The sequence below is a fragment of the Periplaneta americana genome, chromosome 10 (genome assembly GCF_040183065.1).
Source record: "Periplaneta americana isolate PAMFEO1 chromosome 10, P.americana_PAMFEO1_priV1, whole genome shotgun sequence".
Taxonomy (NCBI): domain Eukaryota; kingdom Metazoa; phylum Arthropoda; class Insecta; order Blattodea; family Blattidae; genus Periplaneta; species Periplaneta americana.
Window position 1 is genome coordinate 2,004,300 of NC_091126.1, and position 27,178 is coordinate 2,031,477.

The following is a 27,178-nucleotide window of genomic DNA, read 5'->3' on the forward strand; positions in this document are numbered from 1 at the left end:
TCTGACATATTGCACAGATATATATAACCGACGACGACGACGACGACGACGATGATGATGATGATGATGATGATGATGATGATGATGTCGTCTTCATCAAGAAAATAAATTGCATTTGATTCATTATTGAACAGTGGAACATATAACTATCTCCTTGGGACTTGACTCTATCATAAACATCTTCACTTATTTAAATCTGTGTACAGTATAATAACACTTTCAAGCTTCACAGGTACGTAGTGAAATAAAATAGTTATTGGAAACGTACGAAGACAAGTTATAGTGCCAAGTATTAATCTTGATTGTTACAAATGTCAGATAAAAAACCGAGTGCACACTTGTGCGTGCAAGTTGAAAGAATTAATGCAAAAAAATTATGCAAATAGAGCTGTGCCATTTTCCACAGATTTGGCAGGGGAGATCGTCTGAAATCTGCAATGTTGCAAATTTGGCTTAAAACAGTTATAGAGTTGTTATTAATTTTCGAATGTGCTGGTATGTTTTATATGGGCGAAAGTAGAAAGAAATAGAGAGAGTCAGTAGTGGTTCCTGCACTTTATAATTGGGTGTGCACTATCACTTTCAAAATGTATGGTGTTATGCTATACACCAATTGTGACGTGCATCTACATCAAACAGATTCTTAGAGAAATTATAATTAAAGTAAAGGATAAAATCATAACATTATTAGATGTGCCAATGAAGAAAATTCATTATTCTTTCTTTCTTTTCTGCAAACTTAGCCATGACTCTTTAATTGAATTTTGCCATATTTGTCAGAAGAGACTTTGCAATTGATAACACGACTAAAGAAGATAGTCTGTCTTCCCCCATTGTGCTACACAGGAAAGTTTTGGCATGCTCCAATGTCGAAAAATACCTTCTGCTTCACTTGTAGATATATGTACCATTATGCCTATTATTACTAGGACTTTCAAGAGTTGGAAGGTTTCTGCGAATGGTCACTGAATATTGTTTTCTATTATAAATCCTAATAGATTTATGGCACTAGACACATGGTGGAAATAATCAAATCGTCAAAATTTCCAGTTCTGTTCTCAACCTTGACTTCAGTGAAGTGTAACTTTCAAATTCACTCTGAAAGTACTTTCCCAGGAACTCTTTGTCGTATTGTGCAAAATGTTCTGATGCAAAGAGCCTTGTAGCTATGAGATTATCAGTAAATGCGTAATCACATCCTTTGCTGCTACTTTTGAACTGGTACAGTTATACTGGGGTCTCTCTGCAATGCTGTCAACACGCTCTCTGTGTTTCAGGACAGATTTTGCAATTGGAGGTAGAGAATGTCCACGTGTGGCATTATTTTGTGAAATATCTCTAACTAGAAAAAGAAATCGGGTTGCTCTAATTTAAGGCATAACCCTCTTGCTTGTGAAATTACAAAATCTTGTTTAGACCGTACTTCTATTTCCTCAAAACATTTTACTAATGCTTATCGATGTTTGTATAAGGTTTAAAAAAGTCTTGATTTGAAATTCGACCGAACATTAGAAATAGATGGAATACGTTTTGAGTTGAATGTGAAAAGATTGCCAGAATCTCATTTACATCAGAGAAAAAATAATATCCTTATGGGGGTATGTTTGCTAGTGGCCTGAGACATTCATAAATTCAGTTTATGAGCATAACAATGCACTAGTGTGCAAATGGATATTCAGCTCTAATTACACCAGAGTGGGCCCCTCCCATCTGTGATAACTTTGACGTTTCCGAGAACCTCTTTGAAACAGTCTGCCAGGCCTGTGCATTTTCATAAAGTCCAGATTCATTCGACTGGCTTGCCATAACCATTTGTCAGTATGATGCTGATGTATTCAGTTTTGATTATTTCATTTTTAATTTCATCTTGACACACATCCAGGATGCATTGAAGAAGTACATTCTGGATTTGCTTTGACATACCTATAAATACTGGGGAACTTTCAAGATCTTTCATTACAGAATCTAGCTCTGATGTGAAATTGATCAAATACCGAAAATGCCCATATGGAACATTTCTCTTCAAGTCACTGTCCAGCATTGCTCTGACACACTCGGCTCCAAGTCTGCATTTATATAAACTTTCCAATTTTCATATTTCGAACCTTTTTGTTTGAGGTGTCCTACGTCTGTACAACCATATTATGTTCACGTTCCTTCTTTTTCTCTTTGAAAACAGCAAGCATGGGAAACAAAATAATTGGTTGGTTTCGGCACAGCCACATACAGTAAGTGTCCTCTTTAAATTTTCTATTTACCTCCCTCCCATTACACTGAATTAAATTTATGGGTGGTCCCATTACTTCTTATTATCAGTTTATGTTCTAAATTTGAGTGAAATGTATTTGTTTTAATTGCTGAACAGTAGCCATAATAGTTTCCCACATTAGTATAAAAGAAATGAACATAGCAAATCCCCACACTTACGATTCTATCATTATGTACGCTATTTATAAGAATATTAAACACAATACACAATGCTTTAGTTTTCCAACTTTACAAAAAAATGGCGCACTTTCTCTGCATTTTAGGAACGAACTGAAATTACTGGTCATTTGGACAAACTAGACTTTCGAAGTAGTTACAGCAGCCTGGCAGGGTTGCTAACAGAATTGTGTTACTATAAATCTGTTTTAATACTAAACGCATATCAACAACACCGAACTTACTGAAAATTATATCCCATAGTTATTATTACATATTTACCATTCATAAATATAATTTACTGCTATTTATTTTCAAGATTTATTTCTGATAATGTTTGCTAAATTATGTCGTACCTCACAGGGTAGCAGCGATGTCCTCTCTGCAGCTGTCAGAGGCACCAATTCGTGTCTATCCTTGAAGGGTACACTAACATATGCGAGGATATGGTTATAGTATTTGGAAAGCAAAGATAGGTAGCAGAAAACTACAATTCATGGACACGAAAGTTGGAACAGAATTATGCATGTGTTATTGAAAAAATGCTTAAAATAAAAAAAATATATATATTTTATTTATTTTTGTGTGATTATGCGAATACCAGCACTCGGAAGAGTACAGTTAACAGTTAACAATGAGGGAGATGGTAAATAGAATTAAGTAACACCACACGAGGAAAGTCTACCTTAAATTTATATCTTTTGTAGATAATGTTAATGCTCTGTAGTCTGTGATATTACATTGAAGTTGACGATGCCAACAACTACTCTGACATGAAATACAAAGCCAGCCTTGTTTGTTTGATTGCACATAAATATTTTCACTCTTTTCAAATTAGAGAGGCACTGTTTTGCTTCTTCGGTGTTTATGCACAATGGTGACTAGAATCTGCAAGAGTGCTTGACAGTCTTTGATATACAGTAGTATTCATAAATAGAGTTTAGGAAGATTAACATGTCTGATGAATTTGCACAATCAATTCGTGATGTAGTTCCTGAAAGGTGAAGTTAATCTAGTTAACAGCTGTCTTGAACTCGCATTCAGAGAGAACAACAATCTGATACGAAAGTAGCATAGGAATCTCCAAGGTGACCGAGGAAGTAAGAGTTGAGGTTTCTTAACTCCACTTACAGTAGAATGCAGTAACAGCTTCAATACCAACATTGCAAGTCTCGCCTATGCTACTACATTACTGTCATAACCAATTACACGGTTTCATATGAGAAGCAACCTATACTTTGGCTTAATTTGGCAGGTGATATCAGACACGGGCTGGGGTCCAGAAGCTGCTCAAATGTTTGAATCTGACGAGCCAATGATTCAGCAGATGAATATTATTCGCAATTACATTAAACAAGCAAGGTGAGTAATTTTCAAGTTCTTGTATCTTCTAACATATTGTATTATTTGGGATGTTAAGGGGATTCTAGAATATTAAAGGTAAAAATGTACGATATTAAATGGATATATTGTGTTCAAATGTAATGCGCTATAATACAAATTAGAAAGAAATTTCGACTCCAGTGTAAAATATTCTATTGTTATACAGTTGAACAACATCATTAGAGCAATCATGGATTGGATTTAATCTCACATTGTGACTGGACTAACTCGGAGATGCTCGAAATCAGAATGCTGCTAGAAGAGGAAAATGATACAGAATATGTTGTGCTGTTTCACTTTCTAATTACCACCCTTGACAATCAGAATTATCAGTGTACACTATGATGTATCAAAAAAGGCCGAAAAATGTTTTTTCCAAAGTTAAAAATTTTAAGGTTTGTAAAAGTTGATCTTCTTCTTTTGTAATATAAGCATGTCTGCAGGTCTTCGCTTGATGCAGACTGCTATGATTTTTTATTATTAAGAGATGAAAGAAAAGGAATATTATTTTTAAGTTCCAAGAGATGGTAGGAATGCAAAACAAAAGGTACAAATAAGTTACAGGCTGCATCAACCCAGAACTCACCATGGAGAGATGGCTGTTAATGAATTCCATCTACTCAACCACCTACTACTATTTGTTTTTATTGTTCGTTGATTCTATTTTTATTTTCATTTTGCTTTCTGTAAAAAATAATGTCTTTTTCTCACTGGATTGGACTTGCTTTCTTTTATCCAGTCGATCTGATAAAAGCATCTCTCTTTTTCACCACAATGTAGTTGAAGCATTGCTGACTATATTCACCACAGTCTCTTGGCCGATTGTGTCTTGCATGGGAAAGCAAGGAATGTTTTTTTTTTTTATATATATAGCAAATTCCTGATCATCACCACACGCTGCGAAATTTCAGTACTTAAATAACAGAGGTTCTGATATAATGAACTTTATAAGAAGAGAAAACAAAATATGAGTTATTACTACTCATTCTGCCCTCAAATTCATTACAAATTGTTATATACTCAGTTTTTTCTTACATCTATTATTACTTTATCTTGTGTATTTTGTACTTACCTCTATATATTAATTGTAGCCTATTAATCTAGCCTGCTTCTAAACTGCACAACTGCACTTCATTTAACTCTTCTTATGTTTCGAGATCCATCACTGGGGTGTGTTTCAGTAGAGCTTGGCCTTTTGTTCTGAATGATGTGTCTAACAGATTTCTCGGTTTATCAAATATGCTGAGAAAACGGGTGTTAGCATAGAAGTATCCTCTGACCATTGGTCTCAAAGAGTAATCATGGGTAATGTTTCTTTATTTTTTAAACATTTTCCTTTCAAAGTCTGATGCTTTTTACTTTTTTCCTGGTGACATATTTTGCCATAAATATGATTTCAGTCACAATATTATGATCTAATTATCTTTAATAAACACGTATTTTGACAAGAAATTTCGATTCTATTTAGTTTAATTACATAACTTTATCACTTCTATCTTAGATTGAAGATTATCATCGGTCATAGTGTACGCTCAAGTTCATGTCGTCAATTAACATCAAAAGACCACCTAATACAGAAAAATTTCATCTGTTGTAAATATCATCAATAATTTTGATGATTTAAGGTTTCAAGGTGTAACTCAACACATACATTATGATGTATATACATCTTTCGGACAAAGAAAATGCGTATAATAACTGGATAATAAGAATATGGATACAAGCAAATTAGATAAATATAGATTAATGATTGTAAGCATCTCTTCACATAGTATTTTACATGGATTTTTTCAGTTTTAGATTTTTTTATATAGTGAAGACCTCCAAGTTTATATATATATATATATATATATATATATATATATATGTATTGTAATTTACAAGTTTGTGTTTTTAACCAATTGACAATAAGGGTACATTTACATGAGAAAAGAAATATTGATGTTCCCAAACCATGTTGATCTTAATATGTTTTATGTTTATCAATGTATATTGTATTTTTGATCATAGAGGCACATGTATTTATTTAGGGATGATATTGCAGCATAAAAAGTTGTAACTGATGATTCAGTGTGACCAACGAAAACGTTAATACAGTATTAAATTATGTAATATGAGGACTTGTACCTTACACATATAGAAAGTAAAGTCATTGACTGAAAATAAATCTGTATAAAATTGTGTATAATTATTATTTTGCGAAAGTTTTCTATAGTTATATTCTTCTTACATTGGAAATGTTGTGACATCATTGCGACCATGTTGTGACATCATCGTTTGTTAAACTTTATAGAAGTTAAGTGATATCTCAATGTAAAGGAGTTCCAAATTGTCTATCAATACTTCCACTTTACAGCCATAGGGCAAGTGTTCTGGGCACATTCTCTGCAAACAGATAAAGTGGAGAAATATTCAGAAGAACTTCCATTGCTCGCAATACACAGTCAGTCGAGATGCCGAACATGTCTGAGTTTGTTTATTGCCATCACCAGTCTGGTTCTGAGCCACCAGATAAGTGCTGCATAACTAGAGCTAGGAATTTTAGGTGCTGCACCTTATTTTTTTTATTTGTTTTTTTTATTTTTTATTTTTTAAACGTCCAAATTAGCTTGCTTTGTAAAGGAAATATTAAATAAACACTCATAACTGTGTTTTGATTGCACTTTTTTCAATGCAAGCACCTTTTTGCACCTTTTATAGATAATTTTTTGAAAATAAAGATAAACTATTTATATTTCGTAATTTAAGTATTCAAGTATTAAAATATTATTAGAGGTAGTTGGCATCACTGCATCACATTACTTTTACTTCACTGACCCACTATTATGCCAATGCTATTGTATAGTTACTTTTGCTTCACTGAACCATAGAAAGTAAAGGGAGGTGAGAGGCCTGGAACAAATTTAAATCTTTATAATTTTTCAGTTCCGAATACACTTCGATCAGTGTAGTGTCTGCCATTTTCCTGTGTCTCCAGTATGCCAAAACAGAAAGTGAACGCCGGGAAAATACGTGATACGTGGTGGTGGTGGTGGTAAGCACCCACGTGCAATAATGGGGTAAGTAGTTACGAAATACATTCATACTTACCCCGTTATTGCACGTGGATGCTCAATTATGTTCTCTCATGTCCTTCCAGTCAAAATACTAACAACAATACAGCCTACCCGAGAGTTCTGCGGAATGTTGGATGCGAGTGTCGAAATACAATTTTAATATTTTATTGCTGTTTGTTTTTCATTGGGTTTGAAACGGAATTATAGTATACTGGTTTTATCTGTATTTAGTTTAAGTCCGTTACTAGTGAACCATTTATTTGGTTTATCGTTTGTCTTCGAAATAGGCTTACTTTTTATAAGCTACAGCACATCGTCTTCTTCTATAAGCAGTAAAGAAGGACACAAGAAGTGTCGTGAACACAAACAGCTATGCTCGGCGGGACACAATTTGTCTCATTTCATATTTATTACCTACCGTTTCACTAGTTTTTTTTTTTTTTTTTTTTTTTTTTTTTTTTTTTTTTTTAATAAGAGAATCTACAAGAAAAGAAAAATACTGTAGTACACACGATATGTATGCCAGGCTTTGTTACACATTTACACATGAAAAAATGCTGTTAATTGACAAACTATGGACTTAAGTTCATAAACTGTACCTGAACTATGATATATCAGTTGTCTTTTTCCTTTTGATATTGCAGTTATATGCAGCACACACAACAGACTTTTTTTTTTCGTAGCTCTATCTCCGTATACACAACTTTGTAAGCAGACGAACTTTTTCAACGCTAGGTGCTTAGTTCATATCTGTTGTGTTTCGCGGTGGCACCACAAAGAGCGCTGTACAGGACAACTTGGCCACTCTGTATTCTCTTTCTAACTCGTTGACTCAAACGAATCACTACCCAGCTACCTTCTTCACAACCGAAAGCTGATTGGTGAGCTTCATGAGGATCCAAAGGTCTAGTGTCCACTACTCACCCCACAGTAAGAAAGACGGAACTTGCATTGAGGGCAGCCTTTAGTTACAATCCTCTTACAGAAGTTTCTCTGTGTTATTTGTACTGCTCTTATGCTGACTTCATCAAAATGGTTTTAACCCCATGCATTTGTGAGGCATTATTAATGCTGTTGACGGTTGTTTATAAAAATACCTTCATTATCTATAATTAAGTGCTTCCAGGGTAAATATTTCATTGCCAAATGATCCGTATACCCTGCATCTCTCTGACATACGAGCATGCAAATGATGTAATATTAACACCTTAGCATGAGACTGAGAATAGTCACCATATCTCATAGGTCTGCACCACGTGGACAAGTGAGAAAGGCTAAAAGCTGCCATTCAACCCAGCTCATTTTGAATGAAGAAAATGGCTTGATTGGTCAGCCTATACAATGTTATTTGCCAATCTCCACTCATTTTCTGCGTGTGGTGAGAGGGACTGAGAGTTTTAAGGTTTGTTGTAAGGCAGACTGGTTGTTCCTTTGAATCTTAGACAAGGCATCAGGTTATTGGGTGCTGGTCATCAAGGAAGCCTTCCCGATGGGCCCTACTGACCAGTTTATATACTGCACTTCAGTCCCTGAAGAAGATGGCAGAGTCAGTCATCGAAAGCTTGGAAGCAACAATCCAACTTACCTGGCTGAGAGCCTGAGAAGAGTTATTCCATATCCAAAGGCGGGAAAGCCTCAAGTTCTGCATCTCAAAATGGTTTATAGTGTCACCTTTAGTATATGTTCCTCCAGGACTTTTACATGTACTGAGCATAGTTTCTAAATGTATATGTATAAAAAATTATAGAAGGTGATGTGAATTTCAGATCAGCTCACAGATATGATGAAGTTGCAACATTGGAGCAGAACCTGCAAGAGTTGAAGGAGGAGTACAGAAAGCAAAAGGAGCAAGCATAAGGCCATTTATGAGACTTTGTAAGTATCTTACGGTTAAGAGTAAATTATAAATATTTGTCTTTTAATACAGCAAATTTCATCATGCACCAACCGCCAGCTTGTGAGTTAAAAACTGGAATCCTCTTTGGTGTACTAGCACGTTGCATGGCAGTGAGCAGTTCAGCTTACTGAGTCTTATTAAACCAGAAATGGGATCTATTTATATTATATAATTTTCACATTTATTTATTTAATTAATTATTTATTTATTCATTCATTCATTCATTCATTCATTTATTTATTTAGAGTTGCGGCCATCAGGCCTTCATATCCACTCAGCCAGAAACAGAGGAAGCTTATACAATGTTGCAGATTAATAATTACTGACTGAAGCAAAGATTAATGCAGTGAGTTGAGTAAGATAGTGCAAACACACTAAATAATAATTAAAAAATAGTATAAGGTTTAAAATTACTCTCACAGTATTACAAATTCAGAAATAAATTATAGCTATACAACCCTTATGAGGAATACTATATATGCACACATACACAACATAGAATGAAACATGTATAAGGAAGAAATAAAACAAATATCCTATGAGAAGTAGTGAATGAAATATGTACAGTAGTGGCAAAAAAAACCGGACCGACCCTTGTAGCTGATTTCAGAGCCTTGTTCACTCCAGAGCATGATAGACTGGTAACTAAGACTTTCGTGGTTCGAATCCTGCCTGGGAAGGAAACTTTTTTTTGTTCTTTATTGAAATTTATTCCCAATACTTTTCGATTGCTGGTAAAATTCATGTTCTGGGAATAATAAGTTAATTAAGTAGTAAAATATTGCTGCAGTATCTGATATAGAGGGGTTGTTAGACGAGTCCTGAGTAAGTATTTTAAGATTGGGAACTAGAGGTCTGTGGATTGAAGCTTGCATATCTTTTGGGCCAGTACACCACTGATTGAACCTGCATGTGGCATAGCGATATATTTGAAAATGTGTCTGATAAGATATTGCTATGTTTCTGTGACACGATCAGTTGGTTTCTGCTAGAGGATGAGGTCGAAAGTTCAAAATTCATCAAGTACTTTTTTTTTAACTTAAAGTATGTAACTTTAAACTATTGTTGTAACATTAAAAAGGCAGTTCTAATTATTTTGTAATGTACATAATAATGACAATAATTGTTTAGAAGGGTGAAGAAAGAATGTAGTTTAAGAAATGCATATCCATTCCTCTGGACAAGTCGCAGTATGTTTATCAATTAACTTGTAGTGAACATAAATTGTGCATACCAGTATTCTGTTTAATAGAAAATATCTTAACAAACTGGATAAATGGGAAAAGAAAGAAATTTACCTTTTCATCTTCCTTAGAGAAGGAAGTAAGCGATTTTAAGAAATTACTACAGTACAGTAAGTAGGCTATATATACTGGAATGAAGGAAAACAAATTATTCTTTTGCTACTCACTGTTAGTTGGAAAACAAGTTGCAGGAATTGTTCAGAGTAACGACCTCCACCTTTAGTAAGATATTAAGTTTATTAATTATTCTGGCTTAACCATTACAAACTAAATTTCATACAAATTAAACATGCAAATGGGACAAAATACATGAAAATAATGATACAGACCACAAAAATTTATGCACTCGTTACATTTGCAACCAAACGCCAGCGTGTTTCTAACAGATACCTAACTGAGCTCCATAGGAGTTTAATACACTGACTGGATCTCAACCAATGGCTAGTACTGTACAGTATACTCTTGTCGAAAGCATAATAAATACCGCAATATGTATTTCAGTGGTTCAGAAAAGAAAGATTTTAGATATCTCGATAAAATAAGAGGCATTGGGATAAAAAAAAGTACTATGGTCAGGCTAGAACATACTATGTTTTTACTTGTTGACTTGAGGTCTGACACATTGACCATTACACCAGAGCCTACTGTCGATAATTTCATTCTAAAATAAGTACAATAACAGAAACGAATAAGGGTGAAACAAGCATGCAGTGACGTGCTGTCTAATTATTTGCCAGCAATTTTACAGATTTTGTGAAGGTTAAATTTTGAAAACGCTATTGATTAGTTCTTAATAGTTTGGCTTTGTGCTCCGAAACCATCGCATGTCATTCATTTTAATACTAGACTGTGAGCAGGTCCACCGCTGTGGAGTAACGATTAGCATGCCTGACCGTGAATCGAGCGGGCCCGGGTTCAAATCCTGACTGGAACAAGTTACCTGGTTGAGGTTATTTTCCAGGGTTTTCCCTCAACCCAATAAGAGCAAATCTTGGGTAACTTTCGGCATTGGACCCTGGACTCATTTCGCTGGCTTCATCTCATTCAGATGCTATATAATCATAGCAGTTGAAAAAGTGTCGTAAAATAACCAATTAAAAAAAATATAAGTATCAAATGTAAACAATTTTAATAACTGATAACTCTGATATTTCCAGAGTTCATTATGTCAATTTGCTTGTCTACAACTCCCCTATAACAAGATAAATTTCTTTGGTTAAATTCTGAAACTATTACAGGCCTTGGCTTTCCTATATTCACTTGGCCTACATGATGACATCTATCAGTTCTATAACTTGTCTCTTACCTAACAGATTTTTATGAAAGTTTGTACCGAATTTACAAGTAGCTTATATTTTTTCTGTAGAAACTGATGACGTTTGTATAAGAAGAACTACCTCTTTATAGGGGCTGCATTTAGACAAAATTAATAACTTCTCTTCTACCTAATGCTTTTTATAGAATTTTGTGCAGAAGTTACAGGCATCATATATGTTTTGTATGTAAACTCTGATTACGTTTGCATAAGGGGAATTACCCCTTTATAGGGGTGCATTTCGACAGAATTAAAAACTTCTCTCCTGTGTAAAAGATTTTTAGTGAGCGGGCCTGGGTTTAAATCCTGATTGGGACAAGTTGCCTAATTGAGATTTTTTCTGGAGTTTTCCTTCAACCAATTAAGAGTAAATGCTGAGTAACTTTCAGTGCTGAACCGTGGATTCTTTTTTCTGGCATTATCCCTTCATTTCACTCAGATGCTAGATAAGCATCACAGTTGACGAAGAATAAAATAAATCAAATAAAAAGGAAAAATAGATTCTTATGAAACTTTGTACAGAATTAACCACTTTTTCGTGTACAAACTCTTAATCACGTTTGTATAACAGGAACTACACTTTTAAAGGGATTGCATTTAGACAAAATTAGTAACTTCTCTCTGATGTAACAGATTTTTAGGAATCTTTGTACAGGAGTTACAGGTAGCATATATATATATATATATATACACACACACACACACACACACACACACACACACATATATATATATATATAAATTCCCCCAAAGCCAAGTGACTTGCGAAACAATTCTTCTGAAAAAGGATTCTTTTAGTCTGTGCTTAGTTTTGACCTTCTTCATAATATGTACAAGTCTTCCTAGTTTTGTAGATAGGATATAGGCTCATTGGCATCAAGTGGTTTAAAAAATTTTGCGATACTGGTAAGAAATTGTACTTCAAAATTTAACCAACCTTGGTGCTTCAATAAAAATGTATAGTAGTTCTTACTTGGCTCTTTCCAGAACTTCCGAAAATCAGATTTAAAATACGTGATTCATTGTTTTTGATAACTTTAAAAGTGGCAACATACACTCCTCTGATCTAAATTTTTCCTTTACATAATCACACAGATCATTTACTGCCACTTTTTTTTTTTTTTTCACAGCACCGGATAGTTTCATGCTTCATAATACAGGTAAATCACTTTTCCAATCTGTGATTTAATGTCGCCTGAAAGAAATTAATATTCTGATATGATACGAATAAATTATATACAGAAATTATCAAATAATAAGAACGAACTGTGGGAACTCACTAGGATTCAGAGAATGATGGAAATTACATCGAAACTCGACACTGATGTAAAATAACATCATAATTTAAATATTAACATCGTGAAGTTATTTAAATAACTTAATAGTTCATCAGTGATTAAATGATTGCTTGTAACTAACAGAATTATTGCTTTTTGATTTAACATTTTCTTGTGCTTGGATATGTAAAAATGGTGCATTTTGGTCTGTGATACCCGTATCAATGTTTCTACTGTAATTCGATAAAAGTCCTTCATTATCAGTAATTATTTGATCTAAATATATCTTAAATTTGAAGTTATACGAATTGGAGTGTGTATTGTTTTTATCAAATTATAAGAACAAATTAGTAATCTAAATTATGGTGGCATCATTGCTTAGAAAGTTTATATAGAAATCAATGCATAAATTTTATGGTTTCTTTTTGCTTTTTAAGTGATTTAAAAGTTTTTATGCAGCAATTTGCTACAGTCGCACAGAAATTCTGGCAGCTAATTTCATTTACTGTATGTTAGAATATTGAGAAATTCCATGAAAATATCACAACAAGGTCAATTTTTTTAATTAATGTGGGAATGTTTTTGATCAAGAAATATGTTTCCTATATTTTAAGTTACCTTGTTCCGTTAAATAATGTTTAAAATACTCTTTGTTCTAGTCTATAACTTGCTTCAGATTTTGTCACATTCCAAATACTTAAAAAGACATGTAAGGAAACGTATGATTCGTATCACAATTTGGACATGTAAATTTGTTTCATTTCAAAACCTATTTTTTTTATACCGTACTTCGGTCTTTCCTTGAAGTAAATAAGAAAATAGTTGGTGTATCCTAATATTCTAAATAACTTAGAAATACTATAATTATTTACACTATAAGTTACAGTCAACTAAACATACAAAAACTCTTCCACATAGCACATTAACTGACAGATTAAAATTTCCTTTGTAATAATATGTTAACACTACATTGTCAGCACAAAAATTACAAAATTTTCTTCTAAAATGATCTTGATTTTCCGCAGCAGCACTGTGACTGACTGACATGTCGCACTGTCGGTTATGCTGTTCATTCTCAGAGTACAGACTACTCAATTTCTTGGGACCTTGGTGAAGTGACACGTGAACTGTGTTAAATGGAGCAATAATATGGGGAAATCCAGGACAGAAAAACAACGTGAGTATAAACTCCATATGAAGAAGCAATGATGGTATAAAGAATGACAAGAGAAAGAGACAAGTTGAAAAGAGTTCAGGGAGGAGAATAGGCAGTTATTGTGAACGTATGTAATAACCATGGACATTCATTAATTCATAATGTTCTCCCCAAGGGCAGGTCTTTCACTGCAAAACCAGTATTCTCAAATCTTTCCTGTTGTTCACCTTTCTCTCAATCTCTGCATGTGATCCATGTATCTATCTTATTATTATCTGTCATCTGATATCTTCTGCCACGAACATTCCTTCCAGTTCATCTTTGAGTAGGCAGTTTCTTTTTAGCCAGTGACCCAGCCAATTCCTTTTTCTCTTCCTGATCAGTTTCAGCATTATTCTTTCTTCACCGACTCTTTCTAGCACAACTTCATTTCTTATTCTGTCTGTCCATTTCACAAGCTCCATATCCACATTTCAAATGCACGCTCCACAGAGTGGAAAATATAAACTGACCTATGTCACCATATCGGAAATAGTAAGGTGATCAGTGGTCGATTGTTAGAAACATGCCTGGATAACGTAATATTGTCCAAGTTTTTTATTTCACTTGTACATATAAATTTGGCAGCTTTAATCACATACCTTTTTATTTCTTCCTCTGTCACTGAACTGTTTTAGGCCACAAGCAAGTTATGAAGAACTTGCATACCTAGCCAATTTTATTCCATCATGTGGTATGCATTTTATTCTCTTGAATATCATGGGGTTCTTTAAGTGTACTTAATAGATTTGTACATTCTGGACCACAAAAAAATTTCAAATAATCATATTTAGTATTCTATACAAATTTTATATTGATAAATTTCCTTTGAAAGTAATAATAATAATAATAATAATAATAATAATAATAATAATAATAATAATAATAATAATAATATTTATTTATTTATTCTGGCGAAATTAAGGCCATCAGGCCTTCTCTTTCACTTAGCCAGAAACAAAAGAAGTTGATACAATTTGCAATATACAATTAATATTAGAGGAGAAAATTAGCTCCGGTGCTGGAGATCAAACCCGGGTCCTTGGTTCCACGTACCAAGGGCTCTAATCATTGAGCTATGCCGAAGTTCAATCCACAGCACTGGATCGAATTCCCCTCCTCCATTGTTTTTCCCTTTGTGGCCTGACTCCAAGTTCGACATGTATGTTGACATTTTTATATTAAGTCAACTGCCATTATACAAGGAGCGCACTCAGTTGAGTGACTTGGTGCCCAGAATTCCACAGTAATATGCACTGTTGCTCGAAGAATCTACGTATAGATTTTTTTTTTTTGGTCCTACAAAAAAGGAACTAAAATTAGCATAATAAAAAACTATAAATTTTCAAACCAATCTTTAAATGGGTTATAAAAAGGAAAATTAACTCCAACCATTACAACAATTCAATAGCAGAACACAAACATTCATGACGTGAAAATTTATTTAAAGATTCAAAATTAATTCCTGATCTACCTCGAAAAACCACTGTGGCTGTATTGAGATAGCTACCTTAGTAAACACCTTCATCAGATGGGCTTATTGACTTCCCCTAGATGCTTGTCATGAACAAAAGAAGAGGATATGGACATGGAACACCTGGCAAATTGCGAATCTTTGAGACTTTAGTAGATCTTACTCCCAAATATTGGGGAGCAAGAAGAAAAATAACTTCGTTATTAAATCCTGAGCATTAGATACATACACAATTTTTATACCATGCAGAGTCATTTACTCGCTGTTGAATCTTGAAACAGTTTATTTCTGGAATTGATAAAATTGTGAAAAGGGCACAGTGCTACCCAGTAGTAGCACCTTGTCTGGAATATTTTAATTTGCAGCATCCTGTTAGGGTTTCAAAAGTAATCAGTGAGTGCATTGAAGTATGTAACATTTCTTGTAGCTTATCAATGTTTATTTAGTAATGCTGTAAAATTTTTATGAAATGTTGAGTCCAATTTCCTTGTTATGAGAGAAATATACATTGTATGATGAGGGTTGTAAGGAGTACCGAAGTGCATTCCTGTAATACAACCTGTTTCAACAGACGAAGCTTTGGAGACTGAGTCACAGCAGTATAACTGTTCAATCAAAAATGGAGGAAATGTCATTTCAGCATACTGACCCAGGGGCTTTTGAGAGGAGAGGTTATCTCAATCCGGACAAACCAATCATGGAGGAGCAGCTTGTGACTTGATTCTTAGACTTGTCGGCTGATCATGCTCACTCAGCGTCTGAGACACGAGTCATTCTCCGCCATTATACTCATGCAGTTTTCGCATGATTAATACAGCAATCATAGAGACAATGAACATGTTCTAAAATAATTTATTGAAACTAAAAAAGTTTGGTTACTGGTTTTAACATATTAGAAAACGGCGCACTATTGTTTGACATCGTAAATATTCAGTATATAGTTGGCCTATGTGTACAGAGTGTCCCAAATTGATGTATACACATTTTGAAACACTATTTCTCAGCAACGAGATGAGACAGGAATAGGATTTTTGCGGTTTTGTATTCGTTAAGCCCCTTACACCACAGTACACTCACAACTGGAATATCATTACAGGCATGTTCAATCTGAACTCTCAGTTCCTCCAATGTTTATGGTTTTGTGACATACACTATGTCCTTTAGTACTCCCAGTAGGTAGAAGTCTGGAGGGGTTAAATCCAGAGATTGAGGCGGAAACTCTGCAGCACTTCCTCTTCGTCCTATCCATCTCTGGGTCCTTCTTATTTAGTGCTTGGACAAGTCTTAGAATGTAAGGCTTCTATTTATGAGCTCGCAAAATTCGATGAACACTGGATTTGCTGATACCAATCTCACGAGAACATTGCGTCATTGACTTCTTTGGGTATTGTGCAAAAGCCTGCATGACTGCATCAATATTCTCGTTATCGGTGGAACTTCTCTTTCTTCTGCATTGCCCTTTCAACACATCTTGCACTGTTCCGTCGACTTCGAACTTGTCTCAGATTCTTGTGATAGTTAACCTTGTTGGTGGTTGTGTTCCAAATTCAACCCTCCAACGTTGTTGAACTTCAACAACATTCTCCACTTTCCAATAACATTTCAGTATCCACTTACGTTCATCGAACGATAATTGCACCGCCATGTTTGTTTATAAACGGATGAACATGTTTCCATGCTTATCACTGCCTTCTGAATCATAAACCCTCAAAAATCGTATTTATATCTTATTTCTTTGCTGTGAAATGGTATTTCAAAGAGTGTGTACATCAATTTGGGACACTCTGTATATCTAATTTAATTACAAGTTTAAATGAAATATGTTTAACATCTATGATTTGAGGCTTTCTCGGCGTTGGTTCGCTAATATGTTTTTGCGGGATATCAGCCGAGTTAAGATTTTGGAATGCTTCAAGCTTTCGACTGCTATCTCTGCAGCCATCTTCAGGGAAGTGATGTCCGAACAGAAAGTCGAAAGGTAATATAGATGTTAGGCTGTCTCAGGTGAAACGGGATTGGCCAATCCGCCAACCAATCCCATTTCACCTGAGACAGCCTAACATCTATATTACCTTTCGACTTTCTGTTCGGACATCACTTCCCTGAAGATGGCTGCAGAGATAGCAGTCGAAAGCTTGAAGCATTCCAAAATCTTAACTCGGCTGATATCCCGCGAAAACATATTTGCGATGTTTAACATCATCTGTATTATTATTATTATTATTATTATTATTATTATTATTATTATTATTATTATTATTATTATTATTATTATTATTATTATTAAGTGGAAGGAAAATAATATATTTTATATTAATTCGAATTCATTCACTATACACTATAACCTACAATGGAAGAAATGCATCATCATCATCGTCATCATCATCATATAATAAGGAAAATAATATATTTGACATGAATTGGATTCATTCACTGTAGACTATAACATACAATGGAAGAAATTCATTTACTTACTTTTTAGACAAAGTATTTAAGCCTAACCATAATTAATTATGCCATTCTACAGAATGCAAAAGAATAAAATTCAGAAGTATAATTAATTACACATATTATATAATAAATTACAATTACTTTAAAACACAGAATAATTTACAATTATTAAATACAATATATTTACATTTCAGAAGCATTCATTTAAGCCCAACTGTAGTAAAATTAATAATACTATCGTAACCGTAATTAAAAATGAATTTTTAATAAACAAATAATAATTTACAGTTAAAGGAATATGGAATGAGACTTTCATTTATATTTCACTCGCAATTATTGACTGCTAATCACAATTAATAATATAATTTTACAACACAAAAAGAATTTACATTATTACGAAATGTAATACAACATATTTATTTACATGTAATCAGAAACCAACTGGTTTTTAATAATGTCATTCTGAAGGAAATCCGAAAACTATGAATATTTAAGTGACAATTTGTCTAACTTTTTTTTTTGGCATCTTTACATTTTTCATTGCTTTCTTTTTTTTCTAACTTCTGTTTCAGGGTGTCCTTTGCTTTTTTTTTTACTTGATTATTTAACGACGCTGTATCAACTACTAGGTTATTTAGCATTGATGGAATTGGTGATAGTGAGATGGTATTTGGCGGGATGAGGTCGAGGATTCGCCACAGATGACTTAACATTTGCTTTACATTTGGGGAAAACCTCGGAAAAAGCCCAAGCAGGAATCGAACCCACGCCCGAGTGCAACACAGGATCAGCAGGCAAACACGCTTCTGCCTGAGCTACACTGGTGGATTTGTTTTTAAATTTAAATATTTGATTATGATATAATATGTTCTTTGTAAAATAAAACCTTTTAGCCTACAACTTCAGTTGGAATGTGCGAATATTTATGTAACAGTAATTTTTACTAACTCATTTACATTTCTTCGTTTTCTTAAGGAACTTTCTTTGTGAAATTTGATGAATAATTTATTTAATAGCTTAGTATCCAAAGCCCAATTGTTATAAGGTTCTATCAAAGCACTAAAAGATAATTAATGTGAAATCGACTCCAGAAAACAATACAAATTCTCCATTCTTTTTGACAGGTATGTGTAGCATTCCAGTTCTGGATGGGTACCTGAAGTTTGCCGGCAACCCATCCTGCCAGATATTTTAATCCATCCTCTTCAGAATCACACTGAAAGACTTCTCTGTTTGGTTTTGGTGTAGGAGAGCCCATACCAGAATTAACACACAAATAAGCAACGCGTAACTCATGCATACGATTATATTGCAATTAAAATGCATTTCAGTCCATAATTCATAACTGTGTGTTTGTTTTCTTTTTGGAGTTAAATTCAAGAGTTCTGGTTGGCATATTATTTAGCATTTTAGCATATTTCTGAAGTGACAACATTGAGGCCCACATACCTGACAATACTGTTACAATTGTGTAAGCCAGTATGCCTTAAAACACAAGTATACCGGTATCTGTTAGATACAGCACAACAATAGACAGTGCACCCATAGGCAGTTATTAGAATGCAATGAAATATTCTATACGATAGGCCTACTATGAATTACTGCAGCTATTTTTCTGCTTGAACCTTTCGCATTTGCCATTCCACTGATTCTACATCTGAGGAAAAGTATCTTAGAACGTAATTCCCTATTTCTAGTGCATCACTGTTCATGTTGACTTGTTATGTGGGCACTGGGAGCATTTCCCTTTGAAACTATGATGTGGGTATAAATGAGTCGACGCTTTGGAATTCGGAGTGCAATGTACGTAGTAACATACAATCCATGATATGCGTGTGTTGTCGATAGTGAATGCACTCCAATAAAAAATGTTCGTTTCATGTGATCTGTCTGTTGTGTATGATGCGGACTATTGGATGCTGTCATGTAACTTCAAGAAAATGCTGTTTAATAGCAAGAAGGAGAGGAAGAGAGTGAGTAATGATGAAAATAGTGTCATATAAATATTCATGTGCATTTATCAAATGAACTGATTTATTCCTTTTGTATATAAATATATGTCATTTATTATTAAGAAATTATTTGAATACATGAAATAAAGGTAATCATCTTATTTCCCAAACTACAGATGCTCTTATGAGTGATGAGTATATAATTGTAGTAATTCTGCTCCGTGCTAACATGTTTTGCAACAGTATCATTGCCTGATTTGTTCGTTACATAATTTGCACTGGCATCTATTGCAGATCTTTAAAGAAACACTTCATGTCTCCAGCTTGACTTCTACTATAGAGGATAGACCTTTTGAATCAAGATGTAGATTACTATGCTCAACAACAACTAAATGGATGGGTCAGAAGACAAGAGGAAAAAGAAGAAGTTTGTCTACAGTTATATTTTTTGTTTTCTTCGACCATGTAAATTTCATATTAATGCTAGTTGCAGTTACATAGGCCTGTATATGAGATACTTCTGTAGCATATACATAAACAATAGTTTTTTTTCCTGTAGATAGTTACGACAAAAAGCAGTCACTTTTATTTCATGAGTGAAAATTTATAAGTGTGACCAGAAATTAATTTTGTTACTTTTTTTTCTTTAGAAATTATGATTTTGTGATTTTTTTAAATAATAAAAAAAGGCTGTTATCACTATTTCTATCTCAGGCTTATATCTACAGCAAACATTAAGCTGAAAATTGCTCTGTTTACACTGTCAGAACGATTTGGTATTTATATCATTTATGTGCTGTTCACCTTGGCATTTTCACTTTTTCGATATTAAATAATCGGAAAAAGTGACAAGTGAACATAAGTTTTATTTTGTTTTGGTGAGTGCTCACACTGGGTAGTTTCGTCATATTTCATATTAAATGTTTCTCAGCCTACATCCAGTGCAGTGATGCAATGTGAACAATGTGCCCAGTCAGCATAGAGTAGAGTTACGAGATGTTACTGAAATAGAAGTGTGATCACTTCACTAGTAGTAATGGTGTGCCACAGTTGCGCTTAATTAAATACGTAATCCATCCATTTTCTGGTTTCCTCTGTATGGTTTTTGTGGAGAACAAAAATGTGGGGAAATATCAGCAATTTCAGATACACAATAGAAACATCTCAACATGTGACTCACTGGCAGAGTTCACTTGAACCCAATTTGTGTATCATTTTTATATTGCCCATTAGAGTGCTCCAAAAAAAAAAAGTGAAATTTCGAAATGTATATATCCACAAGGCTAATTTTATTAATTTATATTTAAAACGAGTACATACAAAATTTTAGCAAAAAATATTACTATTTAGAAGTCGTCCTAGGCAACAAAATTTATTTTAAAATTACTCATAACAGTGATCTTTGAGGCTAGTGCACATCACTTCGTGAGGTCTGGCTGTTAGGAAAGCCAACACATAATTGGCTGCCACGTATACAGGATGCACAAATTACACCATCTAGAAGAAGTTAAACCATTGCAATTTTCTTGCAATTCAGCATGTGTAATTGTGCTATGATCCTACTTAAGTGAAATCGAAGTGAAATACCAACCTGGCTCGCCAACATCTACAGAGTTATAAAGACACCTAAGGATATACTCAAAACTCCCTGAGTAGTTTCCAGTTTAGATCGAGTAAATCTACCAGATCGTGCAATTGTGTTAGTTGTTGGATCAGTTGCTAAGGCTCTTGGTCATATCATAGGAGATATGATTAGAGACTGGATTTTCAGGTTTTTAAGAAGTCCATTTTAGGTTATTGAAATAGATGAAACAGGATTTTTTTTTTTTTGTTCAAACTGAAAGGAGTCGCAAAAACTGCCTGATAAAATTGTATGCTTACAGTCAATTTTAAATAACAAGCACTTAAATAAGATAAAGTATAGCACAAAATTAATCTTTTTTAAGTTTTATTAATATTTACAAGTTACCAATTTTTGTTCCTCCTCCTTTAACATGTGTGGTTCAAATAAATTTAACTTATTGAGCCTAACATTTTATATAATATAATTTCAGTTTGCATTCAGACAACTACAGAAATTGAGAATAAGGCAGACTGCACAAAGACCTCAGAAAAGTTCACAGCTCATACCCGCACATGCAATATCAGAGTCTTCTCTCTGTAAACATGTCCAAAAATTTCACGAATTTCAACAATGCGACTTTTTGGCAGTTCATTCAGCTCAAGAGGAAGTTCAGCCACTCTACACCTTTCTACTGACATGTCACATCTCTGATCAATCCCAATCATTGCCCTTGAGAGGGTGAAGCCTCTGAAGGACGGCCTGCTATATAAAGAAAGAGGGCATGCCCTGTTACCATTTTATCCAGAACATCAAAAACTGAAGTGGTAAACACCGCAGATTGGGTCACTTTCTCCAGTGCACAAGAGAATAAAAATTATAAGATGTATTGAAATTTCTAAATATATTTATATAAAAAAACACAGTAAATATAGAAAAGTACATATTGATTATGATTGAGGATTTTTTTTATTTCTTAATGTCCAATTTTGGTTCAATAGAATTTACATAATTATATGACTCTTATGACCATGATTTGGAAAATTATCTAAGAAAGTATGAGTTCAAAGTAAGAAAAAAATGTAAAAACTTATAAATTCGGTCCCTAGATATGATTCTCTCTAGGAGTTCAGTGAAGCGTTTCAAGAAAGTAGCAATAAAAGAAACAGCTGAGATGGAGGAGCAAGAGACTGCTTTTTGTTACTTTGGGATAGAAAGTTGTTGCCATGTATCAGTAATTCCCTGGAAAAAGTCGAATTTATTGTAAATGTTACTAATACCGACAAGAAAAGCTATTTTGAATTCCCAAGATTGATAGAGGTATGGGATAATCTCAGGTGAAAACATGTGGAATATTGGAAACAAAATTATAGCACTTGTATTCGATACTACTGCCAGAAATTCTGGACTTCACAACTGGGCATGTCTGGTTAATGAGTGAGCTGATCTGGATAACTTCCTGTCACCATATTGTTCATATAATATATATATCACTTACGAAGCTTATTTTCGATGACATTCTGAGCAAAAAATGTCTTATAAACATGTGTCCTAATCTCATTATTTTCAGAGTTACACTAATTTGAAATTGTTAGAAAAATACCTTTTTTTCTTTAGTTTTAAGGGTAAAAGAATATTACAAATAGATAATAAACTATTGAGAAGTATCATTTCTTTAATTGGCTAGTGTTCTGAAGCTAAAAATGTATTGCTGGTTGCTTTGTATAGATCTTATTTTTCAATGTTTAACCAAAACATACATTAATCTTACGCACTTATCACAAAAATTGTTACAAATCATATGACTTTAGGAACTTGATCCTTTACAGTTTATTTATGCACACTAATGTACAGTTTTGAAGAATTTACAAGAGTGGCGTGATTTGTGAGAATTGTTTGATAAATGCGTAAGAAAAATGTAATTTTGTTATTAAAAATCGAAAAAAAAAATTCTGTACAAAGCAACTATGGAAGTGACAACACATTTTTAACTTCTGAATACTAGCTAATTAAAGAGATGATACTTCTGAATAATTAAATCTTTATATGTAATATTTTTTTACCCTTAAAACTAATGTATAAAAGTATTTTACAAACAACTTCAAATTAGTGTAACTCTGAAAATATTGAGATTAGGACACATGTTTATGTGACATTTCTTTGTTCATTTCGTGTGTGTGCGTGTCCGTGTGTGTGTGTGTGTGTGTGTGTGTGTGTGTGTGTGTGTGTGTGTGCGCGTGCGTGCGTGCGCGCCCCCCCCTCTCTGTAATATACTGCACTGACTAAAAAAAAAGTGTTTTTTGAGTTAATGATACTGCGTAATGTAACAAAATATGTTCTATAAAATGTTAAGGCCCATTCACAATGAAAATTAAACATAACCGTAACATAAACACAGAAGTTTGCGGCCAGGTTATCAAATGGGATCATTCACAATGATTCACCTAAACATTGATGTTAGACGTTAACATGAAAGTTTACGAACTCCAAACTTTCATGCTTATGCTTACATGATTTGCAAACAGAACACAATCGTGGAGCAGCACTGAAATATACAACAGAATATGAGGAAATGGCGTCGTTGTAACATTTCCATGGTTACCAAGTATTTTTGCGGTTATGTTTATGTTCCCATCGTGAATGTTCTTGATTTTACCGTAATGTTTACATTTTTAAGTTAACACTTACATTATGTTTAATTTTCATTGTGAATGAGCCTTTATACAGCACAATCTTTTACCATTATACCATTTTTATAGAAAATAGGTGATGCCATGCAGCATTTATTTCAGTTATATACTGCCAGGTCCACTCCTGTGGAGTAACAGTTAGAGCTTCTAGCCGCAAAACCAGGTGGCCCGGGTTTGATTCCCGGTCGGTGCAAGTTACCTGGTTGAGGTTTTTTTCAGGGTTTTCCCTCAACCCATTATGAGCAAATGCTAGGTAACTTTCGGTGTTGGACCCAGACCCATTTCACCAGCATTATTACCATCTCATTCAGACGCTAAATAACCTAAGCTGTTTATAAAGCGTCGTAAAATAACCTAATAAAATAAAAAATATACTGCGAGAGCTAGAGTACACTATGTTGACTTGATGGACTATAGCATGTTGATTGCGTTTGAATGGAATGCTACACAGCTCTAATACGAGATAATGCAACTGAAAAAGATGATCATTCAATGTTTCATCTTGTATTAAGCATGTAAAAAATGAATAATGTCCACCTGAAATATAAGCAATAGGTTTCTAAGTACTGCAAGAAACAAAAGAAATGAGCAAGGTATTGTTGAAAGAGATGTCACAGGTAACAATTGCAAAATGCTTGCAGATTTTGGAGAAACTCCACTCAATCTCACATTGAATCATTTGGTTGGTGGATTCTGGACAATGGAAGCCGACGCAACGGCATGCGAGCCACTAGTCCAGCCCTCAAAAGACGGCGAGGAACCGTTGACACAGACAGATCCACACCCGTTGCAGTACTCCAACTTCGACTTAACACTGTGGATGAAGCTGTACAGTCCATCACGGCCCTGCGGACAAGATGACGGTTATCCCGTGCTGTGGTCACATTACGAGGTCCAGTACCCGTTCGTCTCTGTGTACGACCCTATTCTATCCACTGGTTCCACACACGCATCACTGCCATAGCAACATGCCCTGTACGAGCCGAATTGTTACACTATGAAAAACCTGCTTCCCGGAGACCAATTATTCTCCCCCGTTCGAACTCACTCACTTGCTGATATTGCGCCCTTTCTCGTTGACGAGGCATACCTGCACTATCTTTCACGTTTCCACTTCGTTTGGAAGCTCTGCACTGATTGAGCAAGGCATAACACTGATCTTGCTGGTGGCACAAGAGACGTCACTTTTGGGCTTATGTGTACGCCATCTCTCTGAAAACGTAATCAATTATTGGTGATACACTGTTCTACACATCTGAGTTTCTAGTCGTTCGGGCCATTCTTTCTGGGTGTTGCACTTTTCACAAACAGTAGTGTAATAAATAATATATGAAATACAGCGTAATTTCCGAAATGGTTGCAGAAATCAGAGTTTAGGGCATGGACGGGGCATTAAATTACCAGTCAGAGCACGCACCCTTTTAGAAATGTGACCCTAAACAGCTGATATACCGATCGTATGGCCATGAAAATTGGCAGAGGACATCTTTACACCATAAACAATTTTTTAATGATAAAAACAAAAAATGATTTTTTTTTTTTTTTTTTTTTACCAAAAATGACAAAATTTCACATCAGTGTATCCTTAATAACGCCTTACTCTACCTAGTAGACTTTTTTTAAAGTATTATTTCGAGTCCTATATGTTACTACAGATACAAGTTACTTTATGTTCAGATTCATTTATTCTATATATTTTCTTCATGCTTGGAATAACTCCTCTCCTGTTGTATTTCCTTTAAGTGCAATGACATCGAGAAAATATTCTTATACAGAGGGCTCCTTCGTAACTCCGCAGGTGAATATTACCAATTCTACTGTATCAATATCTGTGCTTTCACCTAAAGCGAGAGATTAGACCACTGTTTATTCATCTTTGATTTTATTTATAGTTCAGCTAGTGTTTCAATATCCCTTACCCTCCTTTGTATTGTTCGTGTGGATAATTTCATACTGTTAAAAACATCAGATTATTCGGGACGAATAATGTTCGCAACTCTATTCAGACATGTTTTTCATTATAGCACTTCAATGATTTTGCGAATTCCCTGCAATAACATAACTTTTATGGAGTTTCCTTTGATTCGTGGCTTTGTTTCCTCACCTTTTAGTACCGCAGCTGTTATTTGGATTTAGTTCCTTTTAATGTTTTAATTGCTGTGCCTTGTCCACTTGTCCAGTCCTACAGAAAAAGAAAATTGCGTTTATACTTATTTCCTACTTATACATTTCCGTTTATAATTACATTGGCTATGTTCATGCTTGGAATGGAATGAAATTTAACTGATGGGGGGGCACAGCACTGCGACCTGTTGAGATCTATTGCGCTAACCCTCGATATGGAATGAGTTGCGTGACACATCCCCTACTCGCACTGCCCTAACCACATGACTCCCTAACGACCGGTCCCTACAGCCAACGAATCCATATACCATTTCTGCTTCGGCATATCCCCCCAAGGCGAAACTCCTTCCCCGAGTAGGTCCGCCTCAGTTGCCATTGCAGAAGCCATCCAACGTCGCTGAACTACATTACACGGAGGCCGGTCGAGAGGGACAGCAGCTTTGGGAGTCCGCCTGTAGTGATCTGAAAAACCAGAAACGGGATGATGGGGGAGGAAAGGAAGTCGGGAAGATGAGTGGAGTTCCAATTGCCTGATAAAGTTACCTGATATTCATCCCTAGGCGTGAGGAAAAAACCTCACCCAGGCAATTCGTCCTGACCGGGAATCGAACCCGGGACCGCTGGGTTCGGAGTTAGACTGTGTTCATGCTTACCTGTGACTTCGTGATAATATTATGACGTGTCGAATGTCGCTAGATGTTTGATTTATAAGTACCTATTAGAATTTTAGAACACAACATTGTCACCATTAGGGATGGGGGAAAAATAACGTAGCAGTTACTTTGTAACAGTTACTTAATTGTAACGGCTACAAAAATAACTTGGACACGAAATAACTAGTTACTCGCTGTTACACTGTTACTTTCGTCTGGATTTAACTTCTGCAAAAGAAACTAGTTAAAATAACGTCGTTACGTAGTATTCAACCGGTCCACGAGATAGCGCGGCATTACTAATGTGATTCACCATCTGGTTGCAAAAATATTGTGACAGCGACGTGAGATTCGAACTCACGACCAGCGTCCCACAAGAAAGCAGATCGCGCGGGCTTCACGGAGCACTGAGGGACGGTGCGCGGCGAGAGGGGAAAGGGGCCTACCCGACGAGGGAGAGTGCGCGCGCGCAACTGCTGCGT

At 34.8% G+C, this 27,178-nt stretch overlaps 1 protein-coding gene across 15 annotated transcripts in view; it reads left to right on the forward strand.

The window, feature by feature from the left end:
* Window positions 1-23,539, forward strand: part of Rbsn-5 (Rabenosyn-5) — a 94,477-nt gene extending 70,938 nt beyond the window's left edge. For 7 of the 15 annotated variants that reach the window (XR_011334210.1, XR_011334207.1, XR_011334213.1 and 4 more), the window contains 4 exons: window positions 3,680-3,786; window positions 8,630-8,738; window positions 13,622-13,773; window positions 18,841-19,841. Coding sequence is in view for 4 of the 15 variants with exons in the window: in XM_069836701.1 (XP_069692802.1) it covers window positions 3,680-3,786; window positions 8,630-8,720 (198 nt within the window). In the remaining 11 variants the exon portion in view is untranslated. Of the gene's footprint in view, window positions 1-3,679; window positions 3,787-3,973; window positions 5,617-8,629; window positions 8,739-9,005; window positions 9,126-12,449; window positions 12,480-13,621; window positions 13,774-18,840; window positions 19,842-19,962 lie in introns of those variants that run through there. The other 8 variants (XR_011334212.1, XR_011334211.1, XR_011334205.1 and 5 more) reach the window with 8 other exon arrangements.
* Window positions 23,540-27,178: the final 3,639 nt, after the last annotated feature.